Genomic DNA, 27,058 nt, shown 5'->3' with positions numbered 1-27,058 from the left:
CCGCAACAAGAGAAGCCACCACAATGAGAAGCCTGCTCACTGCAATGAAGAGTGGTCCCCGCTCACCGCAACTAGAGAAAGCCCGTGGGTAGCAACGAAGACCCAACACAACCAAAAATAAAATATAAATAAATAAATAAATTTATTAAAAAAAAAAAAAGCTGAGTAAACACAGTAAGCTTACTCTGACCCTCTGGGAAAAAGGGAGTAGGAGAAATTTGATTATGACGTACTTTGGTGTAGTTTTCTTTATGTTTCTTCTTCTTAGGGTTCATGGAGCTTCTTGGGTCTGTGGGTTTATAGTTTTCTTCAAATTTGAACAATGTTTACTATTTCTTCACATATGAACTGCCAACCCACCCTGTCCTGGGATACCAATTACACACATATTAGGCTGTTTGAAGTTGTCCTGAGACTTTCTTCATTTTTTTTCAGTTCACTTTTTTCCCTCTGTGTCTGGGATAAGTTAGATAAGTTTCTTTTGCTCTACGTGTTTCAGTTAATCTTTTCTTCTGCAGTGTAGAGTCTGCTGTTCATCCTATCCAGTGTAATTTTCACAGTAGACATTGTCCTTTTCATTTAAGTTTTATTTGAGTCTTTTTAATATATTCTATGTCTCTCTTCTTAACATGTCCATCATTTACTGTACCTTTTGAACATATGAAATATATTTATAATAACTTTTTAAATGTCCTTGTTACTAATCCTATTATATATGTCATTTCATTTTTCCATTTTAGTGGTTTAAGGTAGGAGAGTAAATCCAGTCTCTGTTACCCCATTGTGTCCAGAAGCAGAGGTCATAAAGGGAGTGTAAGAAGGCCTGTCTGGTACCTTCAGGGGATTAGAGGACTAATCAATAAACATTGATTTCACTTGTCATGTGAACTATACTCAGGACTTCTAAGCATTTAAAAAATTAATTTGAACTATCCAGACAATATATTCAGATAAACATTCAAACTCCTTACAATTAAAATTACCTTTGTCACCATCCCTCGTCCACCCAGTTGTTCCCTCCTCCAACATAAACCCTCTTATCAGTTTGATGTGTATTCTTCGACACTGTCTTCTTGGCATTTGCATATGCATGTGTATAATAGGCATTATATACCTACATTTGCACATGTACATGTATTTACATACATACATGCACCTATAGAAGTATATAGTGCTATTTTCTGACAAGTATTGTATGAAAAAGTGCTGTCATACAGTAACTTTATTGTGTATCTTGGTTTTTTTTCCCCCCAGTAAATATATGTTCTAACTTCTTCTGTTAGTACATATTGGCCTATCTCATTCTTTTTAGTAATCGCATGGTATTCCATGGTATGGATGTACCACCATTTGTTTAACCGTCATATATTAGGCATTTAAATGTTTCAGTTTTTGCTCTTATAAACAGTGCTGAAGTGAACAATCTTGTTCTTGCTTTTGTATGTGGCAAGTGTTTCTCTAGGTTAGATGTCAAGAAGAATTGCTAGGTCATAGGGGATATGCATGTCATAAATTTTAAAAAAAAATTTTTTAATTTTATTTTTCTTTTTTTCTCCTATCTTTTTTCTGTTTTTGAAATTTTTTTGTTTATTTTTTCTTGTTTATTTATTGTTTTTGCATATTACAAATTTTAATAAATTCTGCCAACTACCCTCTAGAGTGGTTGTCCCAGTGTACACTCCCCCCAAGCAGCATATGCCTAGTACCCATCTCCCTGCACTCTTCATGACACTTCAGGTTTTTAAAAATTATAACATCCCACACCTATAGAGAAGCAGACAAATCTCACTGAGTGACAGCTGTATGTGTTATCCCAAAGTGAACCCATCCATTGTGGATTTTTTAATATGGAAAGGTTCTCTGTTTTGTTTGTGTTCTAGTCAAAGTTCTTTTTTTTAGATATACTTTAACTGGTTTATGTAAAAGTTGCATGGAATGTAGCAGTCATAACCTATAAAAAGACAGATGGGTGATTTTGGATTTTAGCCCTTCTAATGTAATTTTCATACCAGTTGTGAAGGGCAGTGTGATTTTGTAAGATTTTCGTTGTTGTACTGCTAGTTGTTACACTTCTGAATACCTTTGAGGCCAGGTCTGGTCATTGTGAAACAAAGGCTTCTGCTAGCAGCTGCCTGCAGTAACAGTAGATGTTCTTGAATTAACGGACAAGTTAAAATGTCTTCATAGTTTCTGCTTCAGGTGAGTGTCACCTGCTCTAAGTATGGAAAGGAAAACTGAGCCCTCCATCCTGCCTGTTGCCTGATTGCAGTTGTAGGAGGCCGCCTGTTCTCAGAGGACTTGGGAGCTGTGAAGAGAGCGTTCTCGGGTCACTTCAGAGGGATCAGGATTGGTCCCTCTCAGAAGAGCTGCCAGAAACTCCTAGAATAGACAGACGTTGGGCCAAGTCACTCTGCCCCCCGCTCCTTACCTCCTTCTCCCGGCCTTTGTCTGTTTTCTCATTCTTCCTCTGTACTCTGCTGCTGGAGAGGAGGACATGATGGGCTTTCAGTCTCCCTGCGAGCGTTTCTGGTAACTTGTTCGCTTGTTATCCCCTCCAGTGCACAGAAGAAAAACCAGACTCTGAATTCCCTTTGATTCCTGGGCTTTAATTTAAGAGCTAAAGTATTAGCACTCACATTTTAGAATTTGTTTGCCAAGGTTTACATCAGAGTTTGGGAAACTGGGAGGAGGGCACAGTAGATTGCAGATATGCAGAGTCAGCTACAATGTTAGGAGTTGTGATTTAATTTGTCTTCTTTTGAGCGACCAGCAGTCCTCAGAATTGATTGGAGAGTGACAGCATTGCATACATTTAATAGTCAAAGTGTTTATTTGGGGATAATAAAAATTGTGTCAAATCTGTCAAAGAGGTTTTTGGATCTACAGAATCGTGGAGGGAAAGCTGAATTCAGAATAATACATAAAAGACCACATAAGCCATGCCAAGCAGAAAAGTAAACACTGTCCATTAATTCTTCTGTTGACCTTTCCTCCTGCCATGTTTTTTTTCTTTCCCTCAGTCATTGACTTTGGGGATGTCTGCAGCTGCTCTCTGATTTCTTGTTTTATAACAGTGAATTTCTCTGTCTTCCTAATGTACAAGGTGGATTTCTCTTGCTGATATTCGTGTCTTGGTTGTTGTTGAAAGTGAGTGGTGTGGGTGACTGCTCCCAGGAAAAAACAAGACACAAAGGCATTCTCTGCCCAGGACACATCACCAAATATGGGCAGACTCATCTCTCATTGAGCAAAATATCTTCCTCTTTGGCAGCCAGAATGATTCCCTTGGTGCCATATTCTCCAATCTGCCTGCTCTGAAGCCAGCAGCTATTGCAGGCTTGGCGTTCCCAGGCACCCAGTTAAGCGAAGGTGACGTGTGTAGCAGGTATCAGATGGATCTGGATATAGAAAAAGCAGCTGGTTCAAAACCCCATCAGCTGCCTTTCTGTGCTGGAGTTATTCACACTTGGGTTAGGTAAGTCGGGGAGACCTCCTACACCAGCACGGAAATGAACCAGACAGTCTGGCTCACTGGGCAGCCCATCCACCTCCAGAGCCCCTGCTTGCCTTCCCTGCAGAGTGACTGGCAAATCTCCGGAATTCAGGACTGAGCGCATGCTAGACGGCACCTTCACACAGGGTAGTCCCCTTCTTTCTGCCTCTTTGGTTCTTTCGAGAGAAATAAACAAACACTGACTCTCCTTGGACCTGTGGCTTAAATTAGACAATTTTGCAGCAGCGGCTTTCTCTTCCCACTTCTCCCTGGTTCTCCACACACCTGCTTTTCTTTTTGAATTCTTCTTTCCTTCATTCACAACCCAACAGTTAGATACCAGACAGGCCATTTTCCATGTTAGTGATCATCAAGGAAGACTTGAACGTTGGTTTTCTTTTGGTTTCGGCTTTCATGTCAGACTTCACAGAGATCAACTGTCTTTTCTCTGATCCCTTCCAGAGTAAATGTGTCAAATACTGGCCTGATGAGTATGCGCTAAAAGAATACGGGGTCATGCGCGTTCGGAACGTCAAAGAAAGTGCTGCTCATGACTATACGTTAAGAGAACTTAAACTTTCGAAGGTTGGACAAGTAAGTATATTGTCGTACTTTAGAGACTTTGGTAACTGCGCGTGGTGTACACTAATCCAGGGTCGTGCGGTTGCTCCTGTCTGCATACCTTCAGGCCTTCATTCACGCACTGAATAACATCCATCTATCAGGCGCCTTCTACGTGCCAGGCACCGTCAAGGTACTACTGATACATCGCAAACCAGACCGGCACAGTCCCTGCCCCCACAGAGCCTGGGGAGGTGGAAGGTTAAGGAGTAAATAACCAACTAAGCTTTCCGACTGTGCTCCAGCTGTGAAAGCCACAGGATGGCGTGTTAGAGAGTGACTGGGTACCCGAGATGGAGTAAAGAGGGAGGGCTTCTCTGAGGGGGCGCCACGCAAGCTGAGACCTGAAGGTGGAGCAGCATCCGGGGGTCAGGAGGGGAGTGTTCTAAGCAGAGGGAGCAGCCGGTGCAAAGGCCCTGGGGCCTATTTAGTGACCAAATTCCATGGCATCAGCTTTTAATTGCGTGTAGTTCAGGTTTGTCCCTGGGGTGACTAACTTGAATCCAACAAGATTTGGATTCATTTTAATTTCATGGTGAGAGGGGCTTACTTTCTCAAGGTCCTCTGGGGACAGAAAGGTAAGCGAAATAGCCTTTGTCCTCAGGGAATTGCAGTCGTGTAGCCGAGAGAAGCCACGTATACAAAGTCCTGTGCTGTCGAGCAGACACCGGCTGTCACACCCGTCTAAGGTGCTGGGGTTCTGCTGAGGCTGGGCTTCCTTCCGGCCGGGGCATCAGGGAGACCGTCTCAGAAGAGGGTGGGCCTTTAGGGCGGGGTCTCTGTGGGAGAAGATGGTGGAGGGAGGGCCTCCCAGATGAAGTGTCGTTGTCAGCCAGGGTTCTGAAGTGCCACCGTCAAGGAAGTGGGGTTTACAGGGAATGAAGGCAAGTGGGGAATTGAGGGAGTAAACTTGGGTTGACAGAGGTTGGGACCAATTTGGGAAGAGCCTTAACTCTCATATGAAGAAATGTAAATTTTAGGGACTTCCCTTTTGGTCCAGTGGTTAGGACCCTGTGCTTCCATTGTAGAGGGCCTGGGTTCGATCCCTGGTTGGGGAACTAAGATCCCACATGCCGCAGGCATGGCCAAAAAAAAAAAAAAAGAAATGTAAATTTTATTCATTGGCTGGTGTAGGACCCGTGACGGTTTTTGTGCCAAGTGGACACGTGTGGAGACAGGTGCCAGGAAGGTGTCCTACAGCCCCCCAAGGGAGGAGTGGGATGGGGTGACTCCAGTGGCCAGGACGCCTGTAACCAGGAGGGCTCTGCAGAGGTCTAGGTCTGATGGCCTCTCTCCACGTTTTGCTTCTTTTTTCTTCCTTTGGAAATGAATATGATATAAAATGCCAGAATAAACTCTAGAATAGAGACGCGAGGGATGTGACAGACCCCTTGGGGGGGGGTGAAGTCTGCAGGGTGTGTAGGGATAGTCTGGCTATTGGAGGAGGAGGAGGAATCAGACATCGTGGGGTTTTGAGTCTGAGTGGACGGTGGCACTGTGGCAGAGGTCTGAAAAGCTGGAAGAGGTACAGGATGGTAGGGCTTGAATCGTTTGGGTAAAAGATGGTAGGGGCAATGGAAAGAAGGGGACCGACTGGAGATAATTGTGGATGTAAATGTGAAGGGATTTGATGATGGCGTGAATGAGGGGCGAGGGCCGCAGCAGATGTGAGGAGGGAGGGAGGAGGAAGCGCAACCTGCTGGACATGTAAAGTTTGAGACGCCTTTCAGACGTCAAGGCGAGGATGCCAGGGAGGCAAGGGTGGAGGCTGGACGAGGAGGCGGATGGGATCTAGAGCATCGTGGATGGGTTGGTTTTGATCGATGGGGATAGTACTTCTTGGCCACAGGAGGGAAAGAGGAGAAGGTGGCCACAGATACAGGGAGGGGAGCTGACAGGGATTTGCTCTAAATTCTCTATCAGACCTGAGGCAAGGCCATCCTTTGACATTCAAAGGGAATAAGAAGAGGCGAAATGTTTGAGGAAAGTGAGGAAAGGATGAAATAGTCATTGTGTAGCAAGGCAAGAAATCCAGTAAATTTCTGGGCAGTGCTGAGTGCCCATTGAGGTGGTGAAGATGAACATTCAGTGATACCAGTCACCTGGTGTGAGTTTTCTCCAAGGACACTCTGTTCCTTGGGTACAAAACAGGGAAAGTGGGTGGTTTGGTTCGTCCAGGCTTGGGGCTTCGCTGGGGCGGGGCGGGGTGTGTGTGTTTGTGTGTGCAGTGGATGGAGAGAGGGTGGAGGGAGTGGACGTCTGTGATGGAGAGTGACTGTCAGGAGATTGCGTGGAATCTGAGCTGGGCACGCCGCCAGCGAGGGGGGGAGGAGGCAGGCGGAGGGTGGAGGAGGGGCTCAGTGGTCTGGTGAGTTCCAGGAGGTGGTCGGGGGACTGAAGTGAGCTGGAAGCCTCGGCGGTTGTGGTCCAGGGTGGGATGTCAACCTTCTGATGTCAGCGGGGGTGCAGTTGTGGGGAGAGGGTGGAGTCAATCGATTGCAGAGACTGAGAGAGGAGTCGTCAAGCAGAAATGAGACAGAGATTTAGAGGACATCAGACAAAGATTCCAGATAGGTTTTTCTTCAGGTTTAGTGATAAACTACCCATCTTCTCATCATCAGGTGTTTCTCAGTAGCAGGTGGAGTTTTCTTCAGTTTTAGTGATAAACCATCCATCTTCTTGTTATCGGAGATTTGGGAGGAGCAGGTACGGGAAATGTTGGCGTTAGGGTTTGTGTTTTGCACCCTCGGATGCAGGTGCTGACATGGGACCGATCATTTCTCCGGAATTGCTGGTCACAGATTATCTGCTTTTTTGTAGAGCTCGTTCCATGTTTTCTAAAGTGCTATCACATGATCTCATTTAAGTCTCCTAATTGCCTGGGAAGGAGGGGTGGGAGCAGAGACCTCAGTGGCCATTTACGAAGGAGGAGGAGCAAGGGTGCTCCGGGTGCTGGATCTCTCTCGTTCCCTGTCCTTTCTGTGACCCTGGTAGCCCCCTGATTTTTAGCTCACTGGTAACATACAGAAAAATCTTTTTCTGACTCAGCAGATTAAATGCACATAATTCAAGAAAGGATCTTGATTGTGGTTCAGATTCCCTGGATGTTCTGAAGGTTACTGGTGGTGGACACTGCTCTAGTTACTCTTTCTCTCTTTTTTTAAATCCCCTTTAAAAATGTTACTTAGCTTGGATTGTCTCCAGATATGTAGGAAGAAGATGTAGTGACGAATAGTGCTGTTACAGTGATCCAATCTGGGTAGACCCAGAACACGATGCGTTTTGGTTTTTTGTGGTCTTGGTACCCTTGTTGACCTTTATTAATGTCAGTCCTCAGAAGAGCACTGGTGTGCTGAGTCTCTTAACTGTCTGCTGCGCAGTGGCTGTGTGTTTAATTGAGGTTGTTTATTCCTCACGATGGTGTCGTGACTGAGAGATTCTTATCTCCACCGGCAAATGAAGAAGTTGAGGCTTAGAGATGCCCAGGGGCCGCAGTGAGTGTGAATCCTGAGATTTGGGCCTAAATCCACCCATCTGATTGCAAAGCCTGTCTTCTTATCTGCTTTGCACCAAACAGAGGTTTAAATATATTATAATAAAAGTGTGTGTTGGGGGAGGGGAGGAGGGCCAGGTACAAAAAGACAAAGAGGAACAAGTGCTTGAGGGAATACCCGTTTTCTCATCCGGTGGGAGGAGAGCCCTGAGTCCCAGAGGCCTCAGTTGCCTCCCAGGTAGAGCTGCACTTGGATGAAGAGGATCAGGGACCTCGTCTGCCCCTGGCTGAGGATTCAGAGACTGGTTCAGGCTGTAGTTTCCTGAAGAACAAATAGCCGTACGAGACATCTTGGTTCTTATGACAGAGGCCAAGGGTTGCCTCCAGGATTGCTCAGCCAGACCCAAAAGGAGGAGAGATCTGGGAAACCCGTGAAGGGGACCTGTAAACAGTGTGTGAGGAGGCTCTGTGCGGGCCCGGTCCCCTGGCTCACGTAGGATCTGGGAAAGATGGGGACCAGACGATTCCTCAACCCCTTGATTTATTTAATTCTTTTCTGGTTTTTCTTGGCTCTACTCCAGGGGAATACGGAGAGAACGGTCTGGCAATACCACTTTCGGACCTGGCCGGACCACGGAGTGCCCAGTGACCCCGGGGGCGTGCTGGACTTCCTGGAGGAGGTCCACCATAAGCAGGAGAGCATCATGGACGCGGGGCCTGTGGTGGTTCACTGCAGGTGACCAACCCTTCCACCTCTAGGACGCTGCCTGTCCCGTGTCCTGACGCCCAGGGGGCTTGTTTTTACCTGCCCATCCCCAGCTCTTTAACTGAGGGAAAAATTTAATCTCTGTTTGAGGCATTAAGGGACCACTTTGACCCAAAGTACATTTCTTCTAGATCCTATGGGACCATCGTGTACCTGGGGGTGGTGGGGCAGAGGGTGGTAAACACAGTCCTTATTCTCAAGGAGCCCTTAGTCTGGTAATGTTTGCTTGGTTTTCTTTGTTAATATAGTAATTTAGGATTCATCTCTTTGATTGTGCTTCTGTTCTCTTTTTCCACGGAAATAAGGTATACTTTTTCCCCTGACAATATACTTGTTTGCTTCAGAAGATTCGGACCGCTCCCCATCCAGGCTTCTAGAAGCCAGGCCCATGGCCTCTGTACCAGAGTTCGCAGGCTGCTGGTACCCAAGCTTAGATTTCATGATTATACTGGGGAAAGTCTGGTTTCCGAAATCTCTTTCATATGCAAGTAGATGTGTGTGAAACGTTATTTATTCAGTTCTTTAAAAGCTCCCTTTTATTGAGCACTTGCTCTGTACCAGCATCTGAGCTCAGTGCTTTTTATCTGTTACTCATATTTGATCCTCACAACAACCCATTTCATAGATGAAGAAACTGAGGGTCAGAGAGGTTAAGGGAGTTGCCTCAGGCACATTGTGCTGGAGAAGCTGGGCTCCAAGTGTAGGATGGACTGAGTCCAAAGCCCTGTGCTCTTTGCTAATATATTTGCAAATATAAATAGACAATCTTATAAACACTCCCAAGAGCAGACATTGTTTCTGTTAATATTAATAGCTTGGTTTTGGTTATAAAACCCTCATGAATGACTCAGTTGTCCTCGCTCTTCATCCTTCTGCCCACAGTGCTGGAATTGGCCGAACAGGAACGTTCATTGTGATTGATATTCTTATTGACATCATCAGAGAGAAAGGTAGGTCATCTGGAGGACAAGAAGCTATGGTTCCTGTTTTCAGTTTATGGAAGGAAAGTGCTAGTGAAAATAGCCTGTAGAAGAGAATTGAATGTTAAAATATTTTCACAAAAATCTAGGCCGGAGACTTCAGCTTTCAGTATGTTTGCCAGAGAACAGAAGTGATGCTGTTTGAGCTTTTGGCATAAAACAAAGCCTAGGAGCTGTGGGTGCCACTGCTCTGGTCTTTTGTTGAACATGCAGCTGCCTAATCCTTGCTGATGGTATGGGACGGTGCTGTTGGAACGTGAGGGACCCCTCACTGCTGACCCTTTACCCTGTAAATTTCTAGGATCCTTGGTATTGGTCAGAAGGCCAGTGCTGTAGCCCTTGGAACATGTTCGGTTAGAACATTAAAGACTAAATTTGCTTTATCTCTGAGTCTGCTAACAGTTGTGCATTAAACCACTTCACATTGTCTCTGCAGTTTATCCTGATACTCCATGGTGTTTGCTTTGTAGGTGTCGACTGTGACATTGACGTTCCCAAAACCATTCAGATGGTGCGATCTCAGAGGTCAGGGATGGTCCAGACAGAAGCACAGTACCGATTCATCTATATGGCCGTCCAGCATTATATTGAAACACTACAGCGCAGGATTGAAGAAGAGCAGGTACCAAGCCTAGAAGGCTGGCGTGTGTATTTTCAGTGGTTTTTTCTGGGCAGCTTGGTTATACTCTCCTTCCATGCAAAAGGACAGGCTCTGATAGATAACTGTCTTTCTTTGAAAGGGAGAAACAAGTTCCCAACCAGGAAGGGCCTCTCTGGAAACGAATTATTCCCTACTTCACAGCTCTGATTTTTCAGTATGGAGTAGCTCAGGAAGGGGCACCAGGCCTGACAGATTGGGGAAACAGCCACAGAAAAATTGGGATTTTCCCAGGCTCACGTGGCAAGCTTAGAACGCAAAGCCTCAAAGTTTCCAGCCTGTTCCACTTTTGGTCCAGGCGATAATCATCCTGATTCCATCTCTTAAATGAACGCCTCACTCTTAATAGCACATGGGGGTTTGAACCACCAATTTGGTCGAGTTGGAAACAGTAAAATTTCAATTTTAATAAGCCATGCATAATGAAGAACAATGTGGCATTGGTGCCTTTCCATTGGAAGCTCTTCGTAACAGACACAAAGCTGAGTTAAAGAGGATTGAGGAGGCTGCTCTTTTGGGAGCGTAGGCTTATCTCCCTCCCCAGCCCCAGCCCCAGCCCCAGCCCCAGCCCCAGCCCCAGCCCCAGCCCCAGCCCCAGCCCCAGCCCCAGCCCCAGCCCCGTCGCTGTGCTGCAGACTGCATAGTGTCTAAACACCAACAGTATTTGCCTGCTTTACCCTGTTTATTACCTTCCAGAAAACTCAGCTTCTCAAAATTGGACCTGCCACCTGCTTGAAAGATTTCTAGCCTAGCAGCATAGCAGCCGCGTTATCAAAGCGTGGTTAGCCAAAGTTAGTTAGTTAGTTTAGTAGGTTCTCAGTCCACAAAGAAATACTCACTAGATTGTTTCCTTGTACAAAAACATCTTCAGAAGCAGTGTGTGTATAGAAAGGTACCGTCAAATAGTTAACAAGCTACTGGTTTTGAACTTTACTGCTTTAAGTCTGACTTTGTGTGATTGTAAGTGCTATGAACTGTTTAGATGGTTACTGTAGGCTATTTTATATTTGTCTTCCAGTTATATTAATTTGGGCCAGGAATACTTAAAGCATAAAGTTGCCCAAAGAGAAGGACTCCTAATAAATACAAGAGAGTATAGTACAGTTGGTACAAATGGGAAGTTATTCGGGAATATCTTGAAGAACATAATGTAGTCTTGTTCAGAAAAGCTGGGGGGAAAGCTCTCTATTTCACTCAGAAGCTTTGGTTTTTCTTCTTGTTTTGGAGAATTTAGGGACTTTCCCTCCCAGCTTTTCTGGCACTTCAGATCTTCCCATTACCATATGTGGTCCCTCTGACCCTGAATTTGAAGTTGTAATTTGGATTTAGGAACTACTTAAAAAAAAAAAAAAAAAAACCTTTGTTGCTGCTCTTTTATTGGAGGTGAGGGGTAGGAGAGGTAGAATGTAGACAGAATATAGTCTACAGAATGTAGACCATAGAAACTGAATGTCCCTGGTAATCCCATCCCAAGAGTGCTAGAATGCATGCATGCATTCATCCACTCAGCCTATACTTTTTTGGTGCCAACATGTGTCAGCACATGAACTACTATTTGGTATATGAGCCTTTGGATTTATGTAGCCTAAATATATGTAGGCTTAGATTATATTTATTTTTAAAAATTAGATCCCGTGATAATGTTGTTTTCTGCATTGTATTGTTTGATTCAGTGTAGGAATTTGCTACTTGATTTAGTGGTAAAGTAAGAAGTACTTTATTTTAGCAGAAGGTTTAAGTGGCAGACTTAAGAACATTAAAACCACCTGATTTTTAAATTAAGCAAAAGAACAAAACTCATTTAGGATAATTAATTATTTTGAAATACAGTCATTTCCAAAATTATGAAGCATTAAGGACCTTTGGGAGTGGAAGAATTGCTACAGAGGGATAAATGAAAAAAAGAAAAGGCAGTAGAGAAACAGACAGCATTGGAAGGAGGAAATGCAGAAACAGAGGTGGGAATCTAGAGGAAATGCAAATGAGCAAGACTGAGAAAATTCTCAGCTCTTTATAAATGGATCTTCTCACACTCTGCTGTTTACTTGGAAGTAGATTTCTTTTGTTAACTTCCATTTCAGAATTAAAACAATTTTTTTTTTTATTTGCAGAAACAGTATAATGGAATTCCCTTCACCCACCTTTCCTGACTGTTAACATTTTAACACATTTACTTTATCACTGATTCATATTCTCTCTCTCCATATGTATATATACACACACACATATATAAATAACTTTATATATACCTATATAATTTTTTAAATGAAATGTTTGTAGGTTGCAAACATTAATGTCCCTTTGCGTCCAAATACTCTGATGTGTATTTCCTAGAAATAAGGACATTCTCTTATATAAGCATAGTAAAATTATCAAAATCAGGAAATCAGCACTGATATAGTAGCTATTTTCAAATCTATAGACCGTGTTCAGATTTTGCCAGTTTGTCCTACTAATATCCTTCGTGTGGTTCAGGGTCACGTGGTGCATTTAGTTGTCATGTATTTTTAGTCTCCTTTAATCTGGAGCAGTATTCAATCTTTATCTTTCATGACCTTGACATTTTTGAAGAGTTCAGACCAGTTGCTTGGTAGAATGCTCCTCAGTTTGGATTTGTATGATGTGTTCTCTTGATGAGATTCAGGTCATGCATTTTTGACAGGACGGTCGCAGAAGTGATGCTGTGTCCTTCCTGGTGCATCACATCATGAGCTCCCTCTTGGTTTGTTTCACTCCTGGCGGTGTTAACTTTGATCACTTGATTAAGGTGTTGTCTGTCTGATTTCTCTACTGTTAAGTTGCTGTCTTTCCCTTTTTAGGTAATATTTTGTAGGTAGATACAAGAAACTATATAAATGAACAATTTTTCATCATACTTTTTGCCTACCAGTTTTACATTCATTCACGATTCTTGCCAGGAAAAATTACCACTGTGACGTTTGCCCAATGGTGATTTTCTCTTTCCACCATTCCCTTTTCATTTATTAGTTGGAAGCCTCCTATAAGGAATAGCTTTCCCATCTCCCTTATTTATTTACTCATTTATTTATTTATTTATGCCAGAGGGGGTGATAGTCCATTACTGTTACTTATTCTGTTGCTTAAACTGTCCCAAATTTGCCTAGTGGGAACCTTTTCGAGTTGGTTCCTGTGTTTTTTTGATATGTTCCCATTTTTGATTACTTCCTTACTCTTTTTGACACCACAAGATGATCTAGGTTCATCTTGTACTTTCCCAGCCATTTTTCTAAGGAGCCCTGATTCTTCTTATTGAAGAGTGGTATTTCAAAGCCAAGATGTGGATACTGGGTATGTTTGTTTGTACTGGTATAATATTCTTTGAATTGCTAATTAGCAAATTAATTACTCCTCTTGTCCAGCTCTCTCTATATAATCCCTCTCTCTCTCTCTCTCACACATATATGTGTGTGTGTGTGTGTGTGTGTGTGTGTGTGTGTGTGTGTGTGTGTATACATACATATATGCATGAGGCCATGTCTCCATTTGTCCTGACTGTTTTATTTGTTTCCCTAGCCTTGTGCTTCTTCACATATCTTCCATAATCTCCTTGGTTGAATAAAAAGGTGTTTTCACATTTGTTCATTTGTTTATTCATTCCTGCATTAATTAAAGTCAGTTGTATTATGTGCCAGGCACTGTGCCAGATCCCGGAAATATAAGTAGTCATGTTCCTGAAATGGAAATAAATCCGTATGATGGAGTAGAAGGAGTTAGAGGAAGAGCATGGGGCGTGTTGGGTGAGCTTAGAAAAGTCAGCAGAGGCCAGATTTCGAGGGGGCGGGTCTTGCAGGCCATATTGAGGATTTAAAACTTTATCCTAAGGAAAATGGGAAATCACTGAGGATTTTGAAGCAGGGGAGTGACATAAAAAGATCCTCGGGTCTTCCCTGGTGGCACAGTGGTTAAGAATCCCCCTTGCCAATGCAGGGGACATAGGTTCGATCCCTGCTCCGGGAAGATCCCACATGCCGCGGAGCAGCTAAGCCCGTGTGCCACAACTACTGACGCTGCACTCTAGAGACCTCGAGCCACAACTACTGAGCCCGCGTGCCGCAGTTACTGAAACCCACGCACCTAGAGTCCGTGCTCTGCAACAAGAGAAGCCACCACAATGAGAAGCCCGCGCACCGCAACGAAGAGTAGCCCCCGCTCGCCACAACTAGAGAAAGCTCGTGTGCAGCAACGAAGACCCAACGCAGCCAAAAATAAATAAATAAAAAATAAATACATTTATGAAAAAAAAAGATCGTCATTTTAAAAAGAGGGCCCTGGCTTGAGAGGGAAGACTGGGTGGGCACGAGGCTTGAGCAGCTGCAGGGGGACCAGCGTCATTGAGAACCGATGGTGGTTTGGACGGGATAGCAGGGGCTGATAGTGAGCCCAGGGAGAGTAGAACCAGTAAGATTCTGTGATTAGATGTGGAAGGAGCCAGGGTGTTTGTAATCCTGACATTTGAGCCCAGAGCACCCTGGATGCATCGTCGTGTTGCTCCATAACTTGGACAAGAGCGTTTTCATTTTACTCTCTCCCTGCTCTTGGCTTTTGGGCTTTTTTGTAATTTAAGGTTTAAGAATGTAACTGGGGTTACTCACGTGGAAAGATAGTTAATACCAGATGATTTTAGAGCCTCATGGTTGGTTCCTCCTTTCAACCTTGGCTGTGTGTCAGTTGACAAGACCGTAAGATTTGTTATAAACATTGCAAGAGACTTGGTAACCATGCTATGTCATTGAATTCCAGTGGAGGATAGATCAATTTCAGATCATTTTTTAGACCTCCTCTGAAATAAATTTCCCTCCACTCCCCAAAGCAAAACAAAACAAAATGAAACAAAACAGCCCCTACCCCCTGAGAATTTTTCTTGATCTATAAGACAGCCTGGGCTGTCATGGTTCCAAGAAACAAACCCATCTGACTTGTGAATCAGTTTTATTTCTTGTTTTTCCAAAATAAGCTAAAAAGCTCCAGCATTTTTATGTTATTCCTCAAGCTGCTATGATTTTTAAAAATAATTCCTGTTCCATTTGCATTAATTATTCCTCATTGGAAAATTCTTTTGTCATCACTTCATGTAGAAATATTGATTTTGATTTTCAAGAAAGTGTGTAGTAGGGAGAAAGAAATGGGGGGATGGAGTTTCAGTCATGCAAGATGAAGAGGTTCTAGAGATCTGCTGTACACCAATAGCAGGTGGTTAACAATATTATACTGTACACATAACGTTTTGTTAAGAGGATATCTCTCATGTGTTTTATTTTAAACCACAATTTTTAAAAAAGTGTTGAGTAGAAAGCATCTTTATGCTTCAGTTTATTTATTGTATATTAAAATTTTTTATTTAAAAAAATGAGTTAGGATTTTAAAACTTTTAAATAAGTGATGTTCTCTGTCAATTCTTCCAGCTAATATTTAATTTTAAATTATATTGTATCTTTAAAAAAATTATTTCTTATGTAAGTCAGCATTTCAGTGCTAAAAAGTGTGTGGCAGCTAGCTATTCAGAGGTGATTATTCACAGGGGCTTTAAATTTTTAAAACCAGTTCAAAAAATTCAAATACTATATAGACTCAGTGAAACATTTTCTCCTCGGATTTCTTTTCTGCAACTTCTTCCCTAGACTATAAGTTCTGTAATGACTGCAATTTATAATAAATTGGTTTGGCTGCTTTAACAGAGGCTAAATAATAGTGCCTTAAACAAGATAGAAGCTTATTTCTCTATAGAAAAGTCCAAGCTGGCAGGCAATTTGGGGATCAGAGGGTATAGGGCGGGGACCTAGGTTCATCCAGGGACCCAGGTACATTCGGTCTTGTCCCTCTACTGTCCTTTAGGACGTTTCCTTTTCCACCTGGTTGCAGAGAGTAGGAGGAAGTGGAGGGCAAGCAGCTGCCTGTTAACGTAGGAGTCAGACTTTCTCTGTCGAGGGTCAGACGGTGAGTCTCTTAGGCTTCCCAGTTGCATATGGTCTCTGTTGCATACTCTCTCTCTTTTTTTACAACCCTTTAAAAACTATTAAACTTGTGATGAAGTAACTATTCTTACAAGCCTTGCCAAAGGTCTGGGCTAGATTTGTCCCGTAGGCCATTAGTTTGCCAACCCCTGTTTTAAGGTTATGACTAGAAATTGCACACCACTTCCTCATCTGTTAAAAAGGGCTGGGCCTTCCCTGGCGGTCCAGTGGTCAAGACTCCACGCTTCCACTGCAGGGGGCGTGGGTTCGATTCCTGGTAGGGGAACCAAGATCCCCCGTGCCATGTGGCGTGGCCAAAAAAAATAAATAAATAACATAAATAATAAATAGGGCTAATAATAGTATCTATTTCAAAAGGTTGTTATGAGGATTAAAATGAGTAATATATTCAAATAGTGCCTGACACAAAGCCAGTGCTTAGAAAATTTTAACTGTTTTTACTGTAATAATAATTGATATTTAACTCTGTGAAAGAGAATTAGCATATTTTTCTTTTGTCTCCTGATTTTTGTCATTGTTTATGACATTTATATCATAATTATGACAGTTGTTCAGTGTTAGTGCTGTATTTAGATCAAAACTCTAGTCCTTTTATCATGGTTTCTGTTTCTCTGAATTCTTTGTTTTGATTTTGATTTATCTCTGTTGGCTAGATTTCATTACTAGCTGTTTTTTTTTTTTTTTTTTAAGATAATTGCATTCTAAGTTTTTGCATGCTTAAAAATGTCCAAACATTGGTTTTATATCTAAAGGGTAACTTAGCAGGGTATAAGATTCTTGGGGGTTTTTTTCCCCACAGGATTTTTTGGAATTACGTGGCTGTGTTGGAGTCTAAAGTCAATTTGATTATCCCCCCTTATATGTGACTGACTTTTTCTGCCTGGAGATCCAATCCAGGCATGTTCTTTATCGTTGATGTTTGGGAGATTGATTGTGAAGTTTTTCCTTTTAAAATGCAGATTCAGATTTTTTTTTTTTCCTTTGAGATTTCAGGAATATTTACTTGCATTATGTTCTAGAATACTTTTTTCTGTTTTATTTGTTCCCATCTTCAGGAATTCCATAATATATATCAAATCTCTTAATAGCTTTCTCCATCACTTTTATGTATTTAATTAATAGTTTAAAAAATATGTTTTCCTCTAGACTGTTTACAATGTCCCTTTCTATGTTTTTAGTTATTTAATTTTTTGCTACCTCTAATTAGACTTGCACTTACTGTATTTCGTGTCTTTCTTCTTTTATTTCCTTTCGTTGCTTCGCCAGCTTGCTTTTCATCTCCTCTGTTGTCATATAATCTCTGATTTACGCTCTTTTTTAAGAAAGCTCATGTCTCTAAAGTCTGTGATATTAAGGCAGAACTATTTGTGTTCATCTTTTCTTCTTTCTTTGTTTAGGTTCTTTTTTGATGTGTTTTCTCCATCTGCCTTTTGCTCTTTGCTCCCTTTTTTCCTTTTTGTACCTTCCCCCCTTCTTTATATAGGTTCTGTGCTGACCCCTTCATTATCGGATAGTCCATAGCGAGGGGAGGCAAGGTGGCTGAGGAGGTCCACAGCTTTGCTTGGGTTTGTTGTCTCAGTGCCCTGTTACCTTTGCCTTGGGAGCACATCCATGTGTTGGTGTTCAGGGGGTCACTCTGACTCTTTGCAATGCCTGTAGAGTCAGAGGGGTTAATAATGCTTCCTCCTACCCTGCCTCTCCTCTAGGCCACCTCAGCTGGGAGGGTGGCAGTGGACGGCAGAAAGGGCTCTTCAGACTGTGGGCCTTTCTACTGTGTTGAACTGGCTCTTGACAAGGCTTCCCCCACCTCTCCTGTGGCCTGCCATGGCTCAGCCCCAGGCCTTTCACTCCTGGCATAGCGACATTCAGGGGTTTCTTTTTCCTGCTACCACCTGAGGGGTATGTGTTGCTTCTCAGCTTCCTTCTTATTTTGGTCCACTTTTCACAGTACTATATCAGAGACACTTTATAGTTTGTAGATTGGAGTTGTAGCATTCCCTTGTTTTATGTGTAGTAAGATTTCCCATTTTTTATTTAGCTGTTGTTTTTGGTGAGTTTTGAGCAAAAAGTTTGAGGAAAAAGAAATTCCCCTGGTGGATTTAAATTTCTTTTATGCTTTACATTTTATTTTGAAAAATTTAAAACATTCAGTACCACACCCATAATAGACCATTTCCTTTTGTCACATTTCTTTCAAATCTTTTTTCTTTTTAAAAGCAATCAAGTGTAACAGCTATATGGCTGAGATTCCGTTTGACACCCACCCCCAGGACCATCCCTCATCTTCACCCTTGGAACCCCAAGGCAGTAACTAGCCTTGCAGTCTCTTTTTGTATTTAAAAATTTTTTAATACAAATATCTGTATACAATATATGACATTGTTTTTATGTTTAGAATGTTTAGCAAGATGATATACTGTTTCATTGTTTTGCAATTTGTGTTTTTCCACCTAACATTGTGTATGTAATCTGTTTTGATACACACATACACACACACACACACACACACTTTTCCTCTTCACTGTTGCATATTATTTCGTGATACGAATGTGAGGTATTCCTTGTGAGGTATTCAGTGTTCTCTTGGCGAACATTGTTAGGAATAGCACGTCACTGGACATCCTTGTCAGCTCTTTCTAGGCTTGGGTGCATGAGTTTCTCAAGAAATAAACGTTCAAGGTTGTAAAATATATGTGCCTTTTCATCATTACCAGATACTAACTGGTTAGTACTATCAGTTCTGACTAATTGTGTACCAAAGTGATGGCACCAGTTCACCCTCTCAACAACAGTGAATGAAAGTCACTGCTGTATGTCAGTATTTGATATGGATACTTTTTCTAACGTTTACCGTTTCTTGAATAATCCTGTAAGGAAGGCAGCATTATAAGCATTATATAATGAAGATAACTTGATGGATTAGATTTTCGGAATTGGTTGTTTCTGGGTGAATTTAGGAGGAAAGAGTGATAAATCATCTAACTAGGAGTCCTACCTAATGCAGTTCATTCTGTATCTGAGATGAGATTACATTTTACTGGTTTTCTCTGCCTTTTTTCCCCCAGAGTATCATTGGGCTGAAAATAAAGTTTTAAATGTGCTAGGGTTTTTTCTGGAGTGGGGGTGGGGTGGGGACGATATGATAAAGTGTATTATTCTGCTAAGAGTGCTGCCATCTTTTGTACCTGTGTGCAGTTTTTACTTGGAGTGCATTTATTTCTGAAACTCTTTTCCCACCTGTTTACTTGAAAATCATTAAATGTGTTGCAAGTGAACTATGAAATGATTAGATGCTAATGTGGCAAAGAACGTGTGAATTCTCTCTTAGTTCAGAAACAGGTACATTTCGTTTAATACAGTAAGTTGTTAATGCATGACTCTCTGCTTTTGAATTGTATGGTTCAAAGGTCCTTTTCACCCATATGATGTATTTACATGAAGGAGATGAATTCCCTGACATTTGGTCAACATACCAGTATTCAGGGTCCAACTTGTCTGTCTGTCAAACTCTCTCTCTCTCTCTCTTTTTTTCTTTTTAATGAAATGCCTTTTTGACTTCTTCATTCTCTCAAAAAAGTCACAGTTCTTCATATATGCAATCTTCACTTTTCAGAAAAGCAAGAGGAAAGGGCACGAATACACAAATATTAAGTATTCCCTGACGGACCAGGCAAGTGGAGATCAGAGTCCCCTCCCGCCTTGTACCCCAACGCCGTCCTGTGCAGAGTAAGTAGAAATGAAGGAAAATCTTTTTACGTGAACATAATCCTCTAGAAAAGCTTAAAAAAATGATACGTCTTTGCAGCACATGCCTTTCCTTGGTGCACATTGTTGTTGCCTAACTGGTTCTTGAGTGTGCCAGTGGCTAGCTAAACTAAATTTTAGTTGACCTAAACTGAAGGCTCTTTGCCACGCTGGCTAGGAGTCTACGGGACTGTACGTATATCAAGTGCTGGTTCTCCAAGGAGAATCTAATTTTTTAAAAATATTTTATTTATTTATTTATTTGGTTGCTCTGGGTCTTAGTTGCGGCAGGCGGGCTCCTTAGTTGCAGCTTGCCGGCTCCTCGGTTGTGGCATGCAAACTCTTAGTTGCGGCATGTGGGATCTAGTTCCCTGACCAGGGATCGAACCCGGGACCCCTGCATTGGGAGCGCGGAGTCTTAACCACTGCGCCACCAGGGAAGTCCCAAGAATCTAATTTTTCTTTTGATGGGGTGTGGATTGTTGCAGAGGTAAGTAACACCCTTTTTGACGAGTCAAGACTCTTTGCTATGTAAAAGTAAGTAAATTGACCATCAATGTGTCAACACAATCATGGTCTAATTTTCCACAGTCAGCAGAAATCTACTGTGGGTATTTAAACCAGGTTAGCAAACTACAGCCCCCAGGCCAAATCTGGGCCATGGCCTGCTTTTGTACAGCTCATGGATGGTTCTTAAAGGGTTATTAAAAAAACACACACACAAAGAATAATACATGACAGAGACTGTGTATGGCCCACAGAGACTACATTATTTTCAGTCTGGTCCTGTACAGAAAAACTTTGCCAACTCCATGTTTAAACTAAAACATGTGATAAGAAAATATTTGTTAAATCGATTATGTGAATAACAATTGTAAGTTATTATTTTTCTGTATATCCTAAAGTCACTCTCTGGTATAACATTTACTTTTTATTTTCCCCTAAGAGTCTTATCCCTGTTTGCTTCTGATGTGGATTTTTAAACCTCTGTTGGCCTTAATACTCTATATAAACATTTTTGATAACATATATGAGGCTCGTATTTACATTTGCTTTCTATTTAACGTTGAAATGAAATTATATAGGAAAAGTATGCTCTCCACCAAGCTGCCTCTTCCTTCTGCCTGCTTTTTTCTTTCCCAGTGGACCGATGGGGAAAGTTGATTTTAAATTGCTATCTGCAGTGATTTGCAGTGGAACTGGCATGTCAGGGCTCCGAGTCCTTGCCAGAAAGCTTTCCCCACATGTTGGCTCAACAGAATTAGCTCTGACGACTCCCTTTTTACCAGTGGCCTGCCTGTGACTAACTAATAGGTTCTCTGCCTCTCTGTTCCCGTTGTCCCCCTTGTAGGGTGCAGACCCAGGAGACCCTGGCCCCTGCTGCTTGTTTCAGCTTGTTCCTCTCTGACCAGCCCAGAGCTGCTAGGTTCCTCGTCCCCCTGGACTGTTCTGGTCTCCACTCTGCTCAGCAAAACAGAGTCTGGGCTCCGATGCATTGACTCTCCACCCTGGGGCCCTAAACTGCCGGTCAGCTTCATGTTCACCTTCATGTCACCGGATTGGGGGCTGAATGGATCTGTAGTCCCTGCCTGACCATTCCTACGCTTTGCCTTTACATTGCTCTGGCCCATTCAGATCCTTCTGCCCACAGTGAATACCATTCCTTTCTCTATGCACATGTCCCACCTTCCTTCAAGGTCTAACCCAATGCCTCATCGTACAGGCCTGCCTCGCTCCACCCTCCTGGAAAACAACTCTCCTTCCGCCAAACCCCGGGAGCACAGGGACTCGAGGCTCTTACTTCAGAATCATTTTGCTGTGTGTTTCTGTACGATATCCTCTCCTGTAATGTCAGCTCCCGGGGGCAGGAGCTATGTCTGCGCCGCATACGGTCCCCAGAGAATAGAGTATGTGCATTATAACTATCATGTAAGGTTCAACAGTATGTCTGCGTTTTTATTAGTGTCGTCTTCTTTTTATTCTTTTCAGAATGAGAGAAGATAATGCTAGAGTCTATGAAAATGTGGGTCTGATGCAGCAGCAGAAAAGTTTCAGATGAGAAGACCCGCCAAGACTTCAAGCACAGAAATAGGTATTTCAACAGAAGTGCTCTACTGGTTAATTGTTTATATCATTTGTGGCACTTGGAAGCAGGCAAATAATTTGTGACTGTTTTAACAAAGTGAACCATAATTGAATTTTAAAAACCAGCCTCTTTTTTCTTCTGCCTGTATTTCTTTTTCCAGGCTGGATTCATTAAACATTGAAATCAAATACAGAATTAATTCTGTGAAGGGCAGGGTTAGCACTTACAGAAAAATGGTGATACTGGTGATGAAGAGCAGGTATCATCATTCCTGCAATTTTTATTAAAGTAGGTTAACCCACGCTGTGCTGGGAGATGATCTGTAGGGATCTAGGGACTGTGGGGACATGGCACTGGATGGTCAGAGTCAGGATGCCTGAGTTTTCACCCCAGTGGGCCTCTGACTGGCTGGCTGTATGACACAGGGCACTGGACTTCCTGGGCCTCTGACTGGCTCAACTCCACATCCCTTCCAGCTCTGATGCTGGGAATTCATCTCCCTTGTACGTCTCCTTCCTTCCAATCACCTTTTTAGACAGGGACCCAATTGTGTGATGTATGTTTAAAAGGTAAGTTTTTAGCATTTCAAGTCGAAATTCCCATTTCAATGAATAGTATATTTAAAAGCGCTAAATCTACTTTCAAATGGTTTACTGCCTTGCCAAACTTTTAGATGTATGCTCCTTAAGAATTCTAACTTATTTCTTTGCCAGATGTGGACTTTCACCCTCTCCCTGAAAAGATCAAGAATGATGCAAGAAAGTTTACATGAAGAATGAATTTGAATTTGGAAGGCTTGCATTGTGGTTGACTACCTTTTGATAAGCAAAATTTGAAACCATTTAAAGACCACTGTATTCTAACTCAACAATACCTGATTTCCAATTACTCGTGTCCTCAGATAAGAAGAAATCATCTCTATGATGTAGACAGTGTTATATTCTATGGAATTTTATTTTAAATTGAGGAAGCAGTTAAATTGTGCTCTATGTTTTCCAGATGATGGTGATTCAAATTCTAGTTATTGGCCTTTTTTTCTTTTGATAACCTCAACAAATTTAGTTTCCCCCCTGCTTTGTGGGGGATGATAGGGCACTTGTAAGAGGAAACATGATTGGGGATAATTAAGTAACAACACCCTATAGAAGTGAGAACAATTTCATTTATCATCACTTATCCAGTAGTGGATAATTCATTTTGATGGCCTCTTATTTTGGCTAAATAATAATTAAGCCAGTGCCCCAGACTGTCTCCCCTTGCATTGCCATTAAAAAATCATGGGGGTGGGAATCATGGGAACTTAGGATAAAAGGCATGGTTTCTTCTTAGCAGTTGACCAATTACCATTCAGCCTGTTGACTGAGAAACTCGTGGTGGGAAAACGTTTGTCATCTTTTCTTTTCATTTGAGTAATTGTCTTGTATTTAGGAAAAAAATGCATCTATGGATAACCAGTTTTGGGTTATCACTTGTTGCTGACAAACCACCTGAAAACTGAGTGGCTTAAAACAACAACTTGCTTTTCCCCATCTCTTCAAACTGGGCTGGACTCAGCTGAGCGGTTCCTCTCCTTGTCTTGCTGGTGTCACTCGTGGTTGGCAGGATGGCTGGGCCTCTCCATCTGCATGCGGTCCTCAGGTCTCACCTTCTCCACGTGGCCTCGCCCGCAGAGTAGCTGGACCACATTTATGACAGCTCAGAGGTCCCAAGGGTATAAAGCAGTAGTGGCCAGGTTTAAGACTTAAACCCAGAAGTATCACAGCATCACTTCTACTGCCTTCTATTGATTAAAGTCAGTCCCAGGCCCAGCCCCGATTTGGGAAGAGGGGACCGCACGAGGGCATGAAGTGGAGGTGAGGTTCCTTGGAGGCCCCCAGTGTAACAGACTGTCAGAACCAGTGCCATGGAAAAACAGCTAAAAAAAGAGGTTAGCAAAAGTAGAAGCTGCTAGTGACCTTGGGAAGCTGAAGCTGGTTATGATAGCTGGTGTAAGCTGGAAGTCAGGCAGAAACAGAGGGCCTTCAGCGAGCTTCCTGAACCAGTTCTGCTGGCTCTTAGCATATGTTCTGAACCACCGCTTTGGGAAACTGGTCTCTTAAGGATGGGTGTGTTCGGAAGGGCAGAGCATTTGAAAGCAGAACCACCTCATTGCCCTGGCTGCTGCAGAGGAAGGTGAATGGGGTGCTTTCTTCACGCCCCTGGTTTCAGTTGGGCCCCACACCCATGCACGCAGTCAAGGCTGCAGTGAGGAGGAGCAGTCCTCATGAGGCCACTAATCAGATTGAATTAGCAGTAGCTCATTTTTGTTTTAACCAAGCAGTAGGATTTGCTAATGTTCTACCTGAAGTGCCTTCTCCAAAGACATCCCTCTTTGCCCTGTGTGTTGAATCATCATTCAATGAGTGTATTTCAATTAAAGCATCATTGGTGGACTTTGTAAAGATAATAAAATGCCATGGCAGCTTTGCCATTAAGTCATGATCTTCTTAATTGGATTCTTCTTGCTTTGTCTCCAGAAAAGGAAGGACTAGATCCAACCCTGTTAGTAGCTCCTTTCTGAGGTCTTTACCTCCTTTGAAACCCTGAGGTTGTTTGGGGAGAGCCTGGCTGCCATTTTCACAGACAAAATTACATGACTTCCCCCCCCACCGCTCCCCCCATCCATCCATTGAACTTAGAATTGTTGAAGGTAATTACCTTCTAAGAGGAATGTAAATGACTGCTGTCTTCTTGTCAAGCCTGTAAAGAGATTCCAGTTCAGTACTTGCAACAAGGATCTTGAATCCTGTTATTTGTATTGCATTGTCACATTGAATGGTTCTCCTTTTTGCGATAATGTTTTGACTCTGGACTTTGGGGGCAAGGTCTTTCACCAGCATACAAGGGTTTGATTGTACAATATATCTGCTGCATTAACGTCTCTGCCTGTAGCTTAAGATCAGTTGTTTTTGCACTTGGAAACACCTGATCTTGGCCAGCTTCGTTTGTAATAGGACATTGATTTCATTTAGATTTCCCTCCACGAAGTCGGCAACTATTATGTGGTGTAAACTGATGCCAAGACAAGATTAATAGTCCTTAGGTTGCTAAGGTTTGTCGTGTGTTTGGTAAAGGTGATTGCAGGTTCTCCCGAAAGATTACACAGGATGGATTCAGGTGGAGGGGCTGTGAAGATGGGGGAGGGGGAGGTGAGCTTGAGGTGCGGGTGTGAAAAAACAGTGGAAATGGAAGTTCCAAAGAGGTGGTTTCTGAGGAAGTCAGAGGGCCTGGGACCACAGCAGTCAGTAATAGTTGAATCAGGTTACCTGGAAAATAGGTGTGATAGCTACATGTCTGCAGTCTGCTTCTGGGTTGCTGGTAGACATTAAATTTGCACAATATTTCCATAGCTGGCTAAGTATTTTAAAATTACAAGCATAGGATTTTATATTTGGGGTGAAGAAATTATCTGGCATGTGGTATTGGGGTTTTTTTAAAAAGCCAAATTTCAGAGTCTTAATAGCCTGTTTTTTTTTTTTTTTAAAAAAGCAAAACAAGACAAAAAGACACCTTGTATCCAGTGTGTGGCCCTCCTGAAAATTCTGGTCATCTCTCCCTTTGAAATCGGTAACTTTACAAATGTAGCTAAATGAGGATGAGAAAATACATGTACTACTTTCTTGGTGTTCATGCATTCTTTACGGAGCCCAGTTGCTTTGGAACAGCCAAGAAAATCATCAAGATTATTTTTAGGGGTTATTAAGGGGTTACTAGGGTTTTTAAGAACTAATATAATGTCCTGGGTTACTTCTAGTTCAGAGGAATGTGGAAAAAGGTATGCAATTGTGAAGTGTTCTGTTGTAGCTTGTTAATCCGTAAGGGAAACTTAGACTGTAGACGTAAGTACAAACCCAGTGCAGTTTTTGTTTTTTTATGTTGTTGGGGGAATAAAGTTTTACATCGTAAGCACATGGCCTCCCTGATTTCAATATGCCTTTATTAGGATCTGTATTAGCCCTTAATTTCGTTAAAATCTTTTTTCCTCTTCCTCTTGAAAAATAAGTTCCAAAATATAGTTTATTATATCTTCCATCCTTAAAAAGTTTGTTCCTTTTTTACTATGGGCAGTTCACATAAGGCAAAAATATTAAACAGTTGGTTTTAGTGTGTTGTATAACTTTGCTGTATATCAAACTAATTTTTACAAGTTTTCATCCTAAACCTCAAATTATGTAATTAATAATTTGCCTGTTTATTTATGACCTAATTGTGATTCTTTTATTAATAAAAGCTAATGGAAAAGGATCCTTTATTAAGTCGATGACTAGATCTACAGTTAATTTTCCTGCAGTATATGAAGTATTGTACCAGAGTATTAAAAGATATGTAATATTTTATTGATAAATCTCTCCTTTAAAAGGAATACGTTTTAGGATGTCATCATTTTGATGTGAATCATGTAAATGTTGATAATATGCACTGTTTATTATACATTAGTGTTTCAAGAGATTCACTTAATTGCCTTTTTGCCCACGTATATTATGTAGTCTATTTGCAATTGTTTTAAAAAAAAGTGACATTAAAAGAATAGTTTATGTAGAGAAACATTAGTGGATGTTAATTGTCTCCCCACCTGTATTTATGGGTGTTAGTTCAACTGCTTTGCTAGTTGCAAAGCAGTATTATCAGAGTAAAAGTGTATTTGTAAACTGTATGGGAACTAAAAATTAGGAATAAAACCATTTTCTTATATTATGGTATTTGTCATTTACTTCATCTGAAATGTCCAGGAAAAACTGGGATTACAGGTCCCTCAACCTCTTACACTAGCCAAATGCTGACATTTTGCAGCTCTTATCTAGAAGGGAACCTGGAATTCAGAATGAATGAATCAGTTCCTCAAGCATTTATTGAGTGCCTATTTTATGAGTAGCTTTGGGAGACAGGGAATTTTATTTGGAAGAACTTATGAGTAAATAGCGAGTAAAAAGTATGTCTGTATAACGTATACAGGACACGATTAGACTTCCCTGATGGTCCAGTGGTTAAGACTCCATGCTCCCAATGCAGGGGGCTCACGTTCGATCCCTGGTCAGGGAACTAGATCCCGCATGCCACAACTAAGAGCCAGCATGCCGCAATTAAAGATCCCACATGCCACAACCAAGACCCGTAGCCAAATAAGTAAATAAATAAATAAATATTATATATAAAAAAAGAATCTGTGGGTGGTTTATGGACAAAG

The 27,058-nt window shown here is 42.0% G+C and overlaps 1 protein-coding gene across 6 annotated transcripts in view; it reads left to right on the top strand.

Annotated features, from left to right (window-relative positions):
- The window catches only part of PTPN11 (protein tyrosine phosphatase non-receptor type 11), a 75,654-nt gene extending 49,086 nt beyond the window's left edge, over positions 1 to 26,568 (top strand). For 3 of the 6 annotated variants that reach the window (XM_036874386.1, XM_036874385.1, XM_036874388.1), the window contains 7 exons: positions 3,956 to 4,087; positions 8,177 to 8,343; positions 9,256 to 9,323; positions 9,824 to 9,975; positions 19,618 to 19,730; positions 21,738 to 21,840; positions 22,548 to 26,568. In XM_036874386.1, coding sequence (XP_036730281.1) covers positions 3,956 to 4,087; positions 8,177 to 8,343; positions 9,256 to 9,323; positions 9,824 to 9,975; positions 19,618 to 19,730; positions 21,738 to 21,807 — 702 coding nt within the window. In that variant the 3' untranslated portion in view covers positions 21,808 to 21,840; positions 22,548 to 26,568. The remainder of the gene's footprint in view (positions 1 to 3,955; positions 4,088 to 8,176; positions 8,344 to 9,255; positions 9,324 to 9,823; positions 9,976 to 19,617; positions 19,731 to 21,737; positions 21,841 to 22,547) is intronic. The other 3 variants (XM_036874387.1, XM_036874390.1, XM_036874389.1) reach the window with 1 other exon arrangement.
- The last annotated feature ends 490 nt before the right edge of the window (positions 26,569 to 27,058 follow it).

The sequence above is a fragment of the Balaenoptera musculus genome, chromosome 14, assembly GCF_009873245.2.
Source record: "Balaenoptera musculus isolate JJ_BM4_2016_0621 chromosome 14, mBalMus1.pri.v3, whole genome shotgun sequence".
Classification (NCBI taxonomy): Eukaryota; Metazoa; Chordata; class Mammalia; order Artiodactyla; family Balaenopteridae; genus Balaenoptera; species Balaenoptera musculus.
This window is presented reverse-complemented; position numbering and strand designations above follow the sequence as displayed.